The 12582-nt window shown below is 33.4% G+C and overlaps 1 protein-coding gene and 1 pseudogene across 1 annotated transcript; one reads left to right on the top strand and one right to left on the bottom strand.

Annotated features, from left to right (window-relative positions):
- Nucleotides 1-2750: 2750 nt before the first annotated feature.
- Nucleotides 2751-5041, bottom strand: LOC113784459 (uncharacterized; annotated as a pseudogene).
- Nucleotides 5042-11794: 6753 nt separating this feature from the next.
- On the top strand, nucleotides 11795-12166 carry LOC113784460 (large ribosomal subunit protein uL16c). Its single transcript, XM_027330678.1, has one exon. It carries the CDS (start codon nucleotides 11795-11797, stop codon nucleotides 12164-12166), a length of 372 nt encoding a protein of 123 aa, XP_027186479.1.
- Nucleotides 12167-12582: the final 416 nt, after the last annotated feature.

Below are 12582 nucleotides of genomic sequence, written 5' to 3'. Positions count from 1 at the left end.
AATATCAAAATATGTATTGTACAGGAAGAAAAAAAAAAACCTTAATATTTCGTGTTTGTTGTTTGTTACTAAAAACTCTTTCTGATTTCTCCCATTTCTCCTTCTTTGTTTGTGTATTTTTCTTAGAGTTAACCTCAGATTCCTTTGAAATTTTCAGGTGTTTTTATATAGTTTTTTTTTTTTTTTTTTTTTATGTTTAGTTGTTTTCTTATTTGTGCCACTGTTTGAGCTGTTTGAGTTTGAGCTTTCCAAATCCTTGTTTGATGTTTTAATTTCTTTGCTCATCGTCTGTATTTTCCTGCACAACTGATGCCTTCATAATTTTTTATTATTTTGCTTTTGTCTGATTATTTGCTGAGCTTTTATTTGTCCTTTAGTTTCTTTTTTTTAAACTAAAAAATTTGTCTCTTTGTTCTACATAATGTGTACAAAGGCTGATTTATAAAAATTATCTTTTTATTTCTTTATTTAGCTACAACAGGTACAAATGTATCAATGAGCATGGCTTGTGCATCAATGGCAGTCAGCATCAACATATCAGGGTTTGGCAGTGAGCAAAAGCAACAATAGAGAATAAAACACATACAAAACTAGAAACAACTGGCTTGATTTGAATTAGTTTGACCTAATTTTTGTTGTAATTTAATTTGGCTTTATTTTAAATTTTGTAATTTCATTTGATTATAATTTGATTGTAATTTTAATCTGATTTGTTATTGTAAATTGATGAGCCTATTCATTGTAATTATTTTATTTCCCTTTTTAATATATATTTCCTTTTTGATTTATTTTTAAATAAATTGAACAAAAGATAAATATGAATAATAATGATATTCGTTTTTATGTTATCAGGTAAAAGATAAATAAGTATAAGAACCTAAAGTGCCCTTGAGATGTTAAAGTGGGAATGATGCAAAAAAAATTTTGAGATGTGCAAAATGGTCGTCTTTGGTTTAGTTACCGATGCATAGATCGACAGAAATAAAAATAATCGTCTTCGAGTTGGTTACCGATGCGTAGATCGACAGAAATGAAGGTGATCGTCTTCGGATTGGATGATCGTCTTCGGGTTGGTTACCGATGCGTAGATCGACAGAAATGAAGGTGATCGTCTTCGGATTGGTTACTGATGTGTAGATCTATAGAAACGAATAATGATCGTCTTTGGATTGGTTACTGATGCGTAGATCTATAGAAACAAAAATAATCGTCTTCGGATTGGTTATCGATGCGTAGATCTATAGAAATGAAAGTGATTACTTCGGATTGGTTACCGATGCGTAGATCTATAGAAATAAAGGTGATCAATCGTCTTCGCATTGGTTACCGATGCGTAGATCTATAGAAATTAAAAATGATCATCTTCGGATCTATAGAAATGAAAGTGATTGTCTTCAGATTGTTTGCCGATGCATAGATCTATAGAAATTAAAAATGATCGTCATCGGATTGGTTACCGATGCGTAGATCTATAGAAATGAAGGTGATCGTCTTCATATTGGTTACCGATGCGTAGATCTATAGACATGTGTAGATCTATAAAGAGGGAGAATAAGTATATGATACTTGCAATTCGAACGATAAGGTATGAATGATTTGTGTGTTATGCATCGGGTATAGGTAAAGTGTCAATGAAGATGCATCGATCATGTGAGTATGAGTAAATTATGCATGATTTATGTGTGTCATGTATTATAGATCAATTTTTGTTCATTTTTTTGATTCCCCGATCCTTACGCTCTTCTCCGTCCCAAGATTCAATAAATGAAGATAACAACCATTTTTTGCATGACGACTCCAGTATGTCTCGTGTGACTGCTTTTTCGAGGTGAAGCAAAATCCATTGTTTAAAATTATTACCCTCCTTATTATTTTTCACACACTCATATATCTTGAGAATCAAAAGAGTTCCCATGTATATATTTTAAAGTGTCAAAATATTTAAAATACTTTTAAATTTTCACATATTTCAAATTCCAACATTTATTATCATAAAACAAAATTTTGAAACAATAGAAATCAATAATGAAACTGGATTGGTATATAAAGAGCGTAGCGTACAACATTGAATGACAATATTGGAAAATGTACATTCGTTACATTGAACGTAAAACAATTGAGGTAGGGGTTACAATGTGGGGATGAGTATGTTTAATTTTAGGTGGAGACATAACAAACGCTAGTCATTCTCGTAATTTAGAAATCCTAATAATCAGTTTCCAAGAATAATAATTGCCCCAATCTGAAGCGCTTGATTTTTTTATCCCTGACAAGTTTCCAATCCATCGGGATGCTCTAATTTTTGCCTAGGTCGCCTTTTCAGGTTTTCAACCTAGCGAGCCCATTTTTTTTTAAACATAATATTTTTTGACTGCATCTGAATTTACTGGTGGAAGATCATCTCCATCCATTTCTGCGAGTATTAAAGCTCCCCCAGAAAAAGATTTTTTCACAACATATGGTCCTTCATAATTCGGGGTCCATTTTCCACGAGCATCTTTTTTTATGGGCAGTATTTTCTTTAACACTAAGTCCCTTCTTGAAACTCTCGAGGACGAACTTTTTTCTCGTATGCCTTTTTAAGTCTTTTTTAATATAACTGGTCGTGACATAGAGCTATCATTCTTTTTTCTTCTATGAGATTTAATTGGTCAAATCGTGATTGAACCCACTCAGCCTCTTCTAGTTTTGTTTCCATCAATACTCTGATCGAGGGAGTTTCAACTTCAATGGGATTTACTGCTTCCATTCTATACACCAATGAGAAAGGAGTTGCCTCTGTTGAGGTGCGAACAGAGGTTCTATAACCATGTAATGCAAAGGGAAGCATTTCATGCCAATCCTTATATGTCTCCACCATCTTTTGTATGATCTTCTTGATATTCTTATTTGCTGCTTCTACAACTCCATTCATTTTTGGACGATATGGCGAAGAATTATGGTGCTGAATTTTGAAACTATCACACAACTCTTTCATCATTTTGTTATTCAAATTAGTCGCGTTATCAGTGATTATCTTGTTTGGTAAGCCATATCGACAAATCAATTCTCTTTTGATGAATTTGACAACCACATTTCTCGTCACATTGGCATAAGAAGCGACTTAAACCCATTTTGTGAAATAATCAATAGCTACCAGGATAAACCGGTGACCATTGGAAGCTTTAGGCTCGATGAGTCCAATAACATCCAAAGAAGTGGGCGGTACATGTATTTTATCAGCATATATTTGACATTTATGACATTTCTTTATGTAACTAAAGCAATCAGATTCCATAGTCAACCAATAATAGCGAGCCCTCAAGATTTTTCTTGTCATTGCGTGTCCATTGGCATAAGTTCCAAAAGAACCTTCGTGAACCTCTTGAATGATCTTTTCTGCTTCTGCTTTATCCACACATCTGAGGAGAAGCGTATCATGATTCCTCTTATAAAGCACATCACCATTTAAGAAGAAGTTCATTGACAACCTCCTCAAAACCCTCTTGTCATTCTCTGAAATACCTGATGGAAAAGAGGTGGGCGGTACATGTACTTTATCAGCATATATTTGACATTTATGACATTTCTTTACATAATTAAAGCAATCAGATTCCATTGTCAGCCAATAATAGCCAGCCCTCAAGATTTTTCTTGCCATTGCGTGTCCATTTGCATGAGTTCCAAAAGAACCTTCGTGAACCTCTTGAATGATCTTTTCTGCTTCTGCTTTATCCACACATCTGAGGAGGACCATATCATGATTCCTCTTATAAAGCACATCACCATTTAAGAAGAAGTTCATTGACAACCTTCTCAAAACCCTCTTGTCGTTCTCTGAAATACCTGATGGATATTCCCTATTCTTAACATAGGATTTGATATCATAAAACCATGGTTTGCTATCAAGCTCTTCTTCTATCGATAAGCAATATGCTGGCTTATCCTTTTGTTGAATTTTTATGACCGGCACATCCTGACCGACGCTTATTTTGAACATTGATGATAATGTGGCCAAGGCATCAGCCAATTGGTTTTCTTCTCGAGGAATATGGTGAAAAGTGATATGCTCGAAGTTTTCTACCAATTCTTTGATATGTGTATGATACGGAACCAATTTGGAATCTCGAGTTTCCCACTCTCCTTTTGTTTGATGGATAACTAAAGATGAGTCTCCATATACCTCAAGAACTTTTATCTTTGACTCAATGGCTGCTTTAATGCCCATTGCACATGCTTCATATTCTGCAATATTGTTTGTGCAATCAAAACACAATCTAGCCGTAAATGGAGTGAACTGGTTCTCTGGAGAAATCAAAATTGCCCCAATTCCATGACCTAATGCGTTAGAAGCACCATCAAACACCAGCGTCCATTTTTCTTTATCAGGTGATTCATTCTCTTCAAATAAAGTCATGATGCCTTCATCTGGAAATTCACACTACATTGATTGATAATCTTCTACAAGTTGTTGGGCCAAATACTCTGCTAGGGCACTTCCTTTTATAGCTTTTTGTGTAACGTATATCAAGTCGTATTCTGATAACAACATCTTCCAACGGGCAATCCTTCCAGTAAGAGCAGATTTCTCAAAGATATACTTAATTGGGTCCATTTTAGACACCAACCAAGTTGTATGACATAACATGTATTGCCTCAACCAACGAGTAACCCATGCTAATGCGCAACATGTTCGTTCAAGTAGTGAATACCTTGTTTCACAACTGGTGAACTTTTTGCTCAAATAATAAATAGCATATTCCTTCTTACCAAATTCATCATGCTGCCCCAATACACAACCCATTGAATCGTCAAGTACTGTCAGATACATAATAAGCAGTTTTTTAGGAACTGGAGGCACTAATATTGGAGGTTTTGACAAGTATTGCTTAATCTTTTTGAAAGCTTTTTGACAATTCTCATTCCATTCAACCTTTTGGTCTTTGTGCAACAACTTGAAAATTGGCTCGCATGTAGCGGTAAGATGCGATATGAACCTGGCAATGTAATTCAATCTGCCCAAAAAGCCGCAAACTTCTTTTTCCGTGCGTGGAACGGGCATTTCTTGTATTGCTCTTACTTTATCTAGATCCACTTATATCCCTTTTTGACTAACGATAAACCCAAGTAACTTGCCCGATCTTACACCAAAAGTGCATTAAGAAGGGTTTAAACGGAGTTTGAACTTCCTTAGTCGCACAAACAACTTTTGAAGATTAATAACATGGTCTTCTTCGGTCTGAGATTTTGCAATCATATCGTTCACGTAAACCTTTATTTCCTTATGCATCATGTCATGAAACAAAGTTACCATTGCTCTTTGATAGGTTGCCCCATCATTCTTCAATCCAAATGGCATCACTTTATAACAGAAAGTTCCCCATTGTGTGATGAATGTAGTTTTCTCCATATCTTCGGGAGCCATCTTGATTTGATTATTCCTTGAGAAACCATCCATGAAGGAGAAAAGAGAATATTGAGCACTGCTATCTACCATGACATCAATGTGAGGCAAAGGAAAATCGTCTTTTGGACTAGCTTTATTTAAATCCCGATATTCAACACACGTTCAAACTTTTCCATCTTTCTTTGGGACCAAAACAATATTAGCAACCCATTGAGGATATTTTTCCACTGCTAAGAAACCAACATCAAATTGTTTTTTGACCTCTTCTCTAATTTTTAGTGACATATCAGGCCTCATCCTCCTGAATTTTTGTTTAATTGGAGCACATTCAGGCTTGAGTGGTAGCTTGTGTTCAACTATGTTCGTATCTAGCATAGGCATATCCTGATATGACCATGCAAAGACATCCACATAATCAAATAAAAGTTTAACCAACTTTTCTCGTTCACTTTCTTTCATATACATGCCAATTTTAACTTCTTTCTTATCATGTTCAGTCCCTAAATTGATCACCTCAACAGGTTCTTGATAAGGTTCGATTATCTTAGCTTCCTGTTCAATTAACCTTTCTAGTTCTGGGGGAGGTTCACAATTGTCTTCACAATCCTCATCAGCATGATTAATTGGGTGTTCAAAATTACAAGAAAGTGTTCTAGCGCTGCTATTTTCAACATATTCATTTTCGACTCTGCATGGTTTAAATTAAGAAGAAAAAAGAAATATGAATAAAGATTGCCAAAAAAGAAAAGAGTAAAACAAAAACAACTGGAGAATTGACAAATGCATTTATTGATAATACATCCTCATCAAAATTGCTTCCTAAAACCACTTATGACTTAACAAATATCTTAGGAAAAAGAACAAAGTCACAAACCCCTGTCACAATTCAATCTCTGCAAGAAGAGATTAAAATTGTGAAACATGAGTTAAAAACTCTTAAACAAAAAATTGATTCAAATATTCTTCAAAATCTTCTTTCCCAAGTACAAAATCTTCTTTCCCAAGTACAAAATCAAACCTCTTCTGACCCAGAACAGGAAGGAGAAGAGGGAGAAAATGAAGAATATTCAAACAAAATTGAAAATTTAGAAGAAATCCCTGAAGATTTCTTGTTTATTTTAAGAACAATAACAACAAGAAAATATTTAATCAAAATTAATTTAGTTTTTTCTGGAGATTTTAAATTTGAAACAATTGCACTTTTTGATACGGGAGCAGACTTAAACTGCTTAAAAAGTAGCATTGTTCCAAGCAGATTTATGCAAAAATCAAATGAAAAACTTGTTGCAGCTAACAACTCCAACATGATTATAAAAAATAAAACTGAAGCTTCTGTTAAAAATGGTAACGTTTCTATCAAAACTCCTTTTGTTTTATTAGAAAATATAACTCATAGTGTCATTTTAGGGACTCCTTTCATTAACATGATAACTCCCTATTCAGTTAATTATGATGGTATTTCTTGCAAAACAAAAGAGGCAAAAATTATTTTCCCTTTTATTGAAAAACCTAGAACAAAGAATTTAAATCTTTTAAAAGCTTGATCTATTTACAAAAATGAATTAAATTGTTTAATTCAAGGGAAAGAAAAACATATGTGTTTTCTAAAACATGATATTTCCTTTCTCATAATTGAACAACAATTACAAAATGACTTCACAAAGCAAAAAAATTTAGAACTCCAAAAAAGAATTGAAAATGAAATTTGTTCAGAGTTACCAAATGTTTTTTGGGAAAGAAAACAACATATGGTAGACCTACCATACGAAAATGACTTTTCCGATAAACAAATCCCAACAAAAGCTAGACCTATCCAAATGAATTATGAATTAGAAACGCATTGCAAAGCAGAAATCCAAGACCTAGAACAAAAAGGTCTAATAACAAAATATGTCCCCCCTGGAGTTGTGCAGCGTTCTATGTGAACAAAAATTCCGAAATAGAAAGAGGTACACCTAGGTTAGTCATAAACTATAAACCTTTAAATAAAGCTTTAAAATGGATTCGTTACCCGATTCCAAATAAAAAAGATCTTTTACAAAAATTACATTCTTCATTTGTATTTTCAAAATTCGACATGAAATCAGGATTTTGGCAAATACAAATTGATCCAAAAGATCGGTATAAAACGGCTTTTACGGTCCCTTTTGGTCAATACGAGTGGATGGTAATGCCATTTGGATTAAAGAATGCTCCTTCAGAATTCCAAAGAATTATGAATGAAATTTTTAATCCATTCTCAAAATTCTGCATTGTCTATATTGATGATGTTTTAATTTTTTCAGAAACCATTGAACAATATTTCAAACATCTTAGAACATTCTTAATGATCACTAAGAAAAATGGAATGGTTGTTTCAAAATCCAAAGTTTCTCTTTTTTAAACAAAAATCTGTTTCTTAGGACATTATATCCCTCGGGGCACTATTACCCGTATTGAAAGGTCCCTATATTTCGCAGATAAATTTCCTGACAAAATTCTTGACAAAACACAATTACACAGATTTTTAGGATCTTTAAACTATGTATTAGATTTTTGTCCTAATATTAATAGGATAGCAAAACCTCTCCATGATAGATTAAGGAAAAAACCTGTCGCCTAAACTGAAGAACACACAAAAATAGTTCAAATAATCAAAAAACAAGTTAAAGAAATACCTTGCTTGCATCTAGCTGACCCATCAGCCAAAAAAATTGTTGAAACAGATGCATCAGATATAGGGTTTGGAGGTATTCTTAAACAAAAAAATAGTAATAAAGAATGCATAGTACAATTTACATCAGCACACTGGAATTATTGTCAAAAGAATTACTCTACAATCAAAAAAGAAATTCTTTCAATTGTCATGTGCATTACAAAATTTCAAAGTGATTTACTCAATCAAAAAATTTTACTTCGAATTGATTGTAAATCTGCAAAGGAAGTTTTACAAAAAGATATTCAAAACATTGCATCAAAACAAATTTTTGCCAGATGGCAACCAATCCTTAGTATTTTTGATTTTGAAATTGAATTTATTAAAGGAGATCAAAACTCAATTCCAGATTTTCTAACAAGAGAATTTCTTCAAAACAAGACTTGAGTGATGCCCAGAAAATCAAAAAGAATTGAGGCCCAAAAGGACCAACCACTAGACAACTCAAAACCTATTTCATCGGCAAAACCCATCAGATCTTGGGAAAATAGTTCAAATAATCAAAAAACAAGTTAAAGAAATACCTTGCTTGCATCTAGCTGACCCATCAACCCAAAAAATTGTTGAAACAGATGCATCAAATATAGGGTATGGGGGTATTCTTAAACAAAAAACAAATAATAAAGAATGCATTGTACAATTTACATCAGCACACTGGAATGATTGTCAAAAGAATTACTTTACAATCAAAAAATAAATTCTTTCAATTGTCATGTGCATTACAAAATTTCAAAGTGATTTACTCAATCAAAAAATTTTACTTCGAATTGATTGTAAATCTGCAAAGGAAGTTTTACAAAAAGATATTCAAAACATTGCATCAAAACAAATTTTTGCCAGATGGCAACCAATCCTTAGTATTTTTGATTTTGAAATTGAATTTATTAAAGGAGATCAAAACTCAATTCCAGATTTTCTAACAAGAGAATTTCTTCAAAACAAGACTTGAGTGATGCCCAGAAAATCAAAAAGAATTGAGGCCCAAAAGGACCAACCACTAGACAACTCAAAACCTATTTCATCGGCAAAACCCATCAAGTCTTGGGCGCAAGCCGTCGAAGAAAATGAAGAACAAACCCCAATCCAAAAATGGCTTGCCAGCCCACAAATACTTGGACCTGATAGATTCGAGGAAATAAAAAATTCAATTGAAGAAGACCTTCATCTCCAAAAAATTGCAAAGCTCCACAGGCTCCAAAAAGAGATTGAATAACTCTCACTGGAACTGCCATCTTTACCAGGGCAAGAAAATGGAGAATCTTCAAAAAACCCTTCTTAAAAAATTATTTCAAAACCCCCACAGGAGGGATCATCCTGTCAAATAATTTCAAAACCCCCACATGAGGGACCATCCTGTAAAATAATTTCAAAACTACAACAAGGAGAAACATCAAAAATTGTTTTAAATGAATCTCAGATTACTTTGTTTAAACCAAAATCTGAGTATTTTATTAAAACAGAATTTCAAAACATTTGGACAATAAAGGACCATTTTTATGACAAAAATCCTCAATTTGTTATTTCAAAAATCTTTCCAGAAGGCTGGTTTTTCAAACCTTGGGATTCATCAAAACCCCAGCCTTACTATAAATCTATTCTTGAATTAACAGGTTCTGTAACAATACAAGACAACCCAAAAGAAGGCCAGTGGCCTATTCAACTGCAAAAATACACAAAATAATCTCACCTTCAGAATGAGGATCAAACCTTCATTCCCCAAAACAATTCCCACTAGACTTCAAAACCACAATAAATCATTGTAGAACATTCAATTACTAGGACTACCAACAAGCCTGATATAATGCTTTTCTCATCCAAAACCAAAAATTTAGTCATACTTGGCTATTTTTCTTTAACCTCACTATGAACCCTTCAAAAATCCTTCAATGGTTTGCCCATTGGTGGAAACTTTATGGTTCAACCCCAATTATTCTTCATCTGGAAGTCCACGAAAGCTTCCAACTATACAAAACCAACTACAAACCTACAGACAGAGAACGCATATTCCACCCTTTGATGCTTTTCTCCACAAAATTCTTCTTACCATGGGTTACAACATGGTATTTTGAAATAAATCATCAACAGGCACAAACAATCCTCGTTAGAAGATTCAAAACTAGATGGTGGACAAAATTTTCCATCCCTCCAAGTATCAAAAAACAAGCCGTATCCACATGGCTCCAAAAGCAAGGTTTACAAAAACCTCAAACAATGCAAATCCAATTCTTAGCACAAAAATCATTTGCTCAAACACAACTGACAGCAGCTAAAACTGATGAAGAATACTTTGAGATTATGGCCCAGCTTCTAAAAAGCAAGACCAACTCCTCAAATGTTTCCTCAGCAACTGCTTCAGAAACTTCATTGAACCTGAGAGATGATAATGAAGACGATTGTTTTGGAATCTTCGCCCCTACAAAATAAAACATTGGCCCGAATAGTTAGGCCCAATTAAAATTAAAAATAAAAATAAAGTGTATCATATCATGTATTGGGCCAAGCCCAAAATCAATTTCGGACTTAACCAAAAATAGTCTAATATATCATGTATCGGGTCTAGCCCATATTTGTTTCCAGACTTTAAAAAAAAAAAACGAATATTTTCTGAAAAGCAAAAGGAAAAGTTTTTGGCACTTGTTTGCCATATGCTAAAAAATTCAAAAGTGACACCGAAAGCAAGAGGAATCTCATCATTTCTCCCACTACACAAAGCAGCACAAACATGACTCTTTCCTTATATAAGGAAGACTTGTCTTCGGTTCAAGGCAAAGTTGGATACAACAAGAAAGCATCTGTTAGAACTCTTGAGAGTTTCTTGAGTGTCTCCTATATTTTCATAATCTTATATTTTCGTTTTTAGTTTTCAAAACCAGTTACCATTGTAAGTATTTGTTAGTATGTATTAGTTATATTCCGCTTTTCATCAAATCCTTCTTTACATACTGCAAAATAAGTATGCTCTGCACTTGCAGCTAATCGCTGATCTTGTGCATCAGAAAGTGTGTTTATTTAATTATGAACATTTGTTTTTTCTTTTTTGTTTTTCAAATTGTTTTTCTAATCACAACAGACTTAGATATCATCCTTGATGATTTACCATGTTTTTATTTCCGTAATTTATGGGTTTGGTTTGGTTTTGTTGAATTGTGGTTTGTTACACATAGATTGCAAGTATTAGAACTCACTCTTTGTCAAGAATTTTTCTCCTTTTGTCGTTGACCCTTTGATCCAGAACGTGGTTTGAAAGGAAGGTTTTAAAATCTGCCAAGATTTAGTAAACTTAATATATATATATATAAATTTTTGCTAATCTAATATGATAATAAAAAGAAAACACAAATACATATTCTTTCGAACCTTATACCAAAACAACATTATCTAGTTATATACGGATAGCAAAAAAGGTCTAAAAGAATACATATTTCGTTATATATCAAAGCAAGATAGACAAATTTCTAATAGATCAATAGATTCTATGAAATATCAAAAAATACCGCGATTGTATTATATTTTTTATTTTTATTAAACATATGTATGGTATTGTATATTATTAAAATTATTTTATCGATTAAATATTTTTGAATCGATTTATTCGCGAGGAGCCGTATGAGGTGAAAATCTCATGTACGGTTCTGTAATAGAGATGGAATTGACAAACAACCATCAACTATAACCCCAAAAAAACCAGATTCCGTAAACAACACCGAGGAAGAATGAAAGGAAAAGCCTGTCGAGGTAATAAAATTTGCTTCGGAAAATATGCTCTTCAGGCACTTGAGCCCGCTTGGATCACATCTAGACAAATAGAAGCGGGGCGGCGCGCAATGTCACGAAATGTTCGCCGGGGTGGACAAATATGGATACGTATATTTCCAGACAAACCTGTTACAGTAAGACCAACGGAAACCCGTATGGGTTCGGGAAAAGGATCTCCCGAATATTGGGTAGCTGTCATTAAACCCGGCAAAATACTTTACGAAATGGGAGGGGTCGCAGAAAATATCGCTAGAAAGGCTATTTCATTAGCAGCATCCAAAATGCCTATACGAACTCAATTCATTCTTTTAGAAGAGAGTCATAATTAGAACGAAAGATATGAAAAAAGTGGTAATTGTCGATTTATTTTTTTTTGAACACAGAATATTTTTTTTACTTCAACTTTTTGACTAAAAGATAAAAAAAAATGATATGATTCAACCTCAAACCTATTTAAATGTAGCCGATAATAGCGGAGCCCGAGAATTGATGTGTATTCGAATCATAGGAGCTAGTAATCGACGGTATGCTTATATTGGTGACATTATTGTTGCTGTAATAAAAAAAGCAGTACCAAATACACCTTTAGAAAGATCTGAAGTTATCAGAGCTGTAATTGTACGTACTTGTAAAGAACTTAAACGTAGTAACGGGATAATAATAAAGTATGATGATAATGCGGCGGTTATCATTGATAAAGAAGGAAATCTGTAAGACCCATAATTTTAAAGTATACTTTATGTAT

The sequence above is a fragment of the Cicer arietinum genome, chromosome 3 (genome assembly GCF_000331145.2).
Source record: "Cicer arietinum cultivar CDC Frontier isolate Library 1 chromosome 3, Cicar.CDCFrontier_v2.0, whole genome shotgun sequence".
Classification (NCBI taxonomy): Eukaryota; Viridiplantae; Streptophyta; class Magnoliopsida; order Fabales; family Fabaceae; genus Cicer; species Cicer arietinum.
This window is presented reverse-complemented; position numbering and strand designations above follow the sequence as displayed.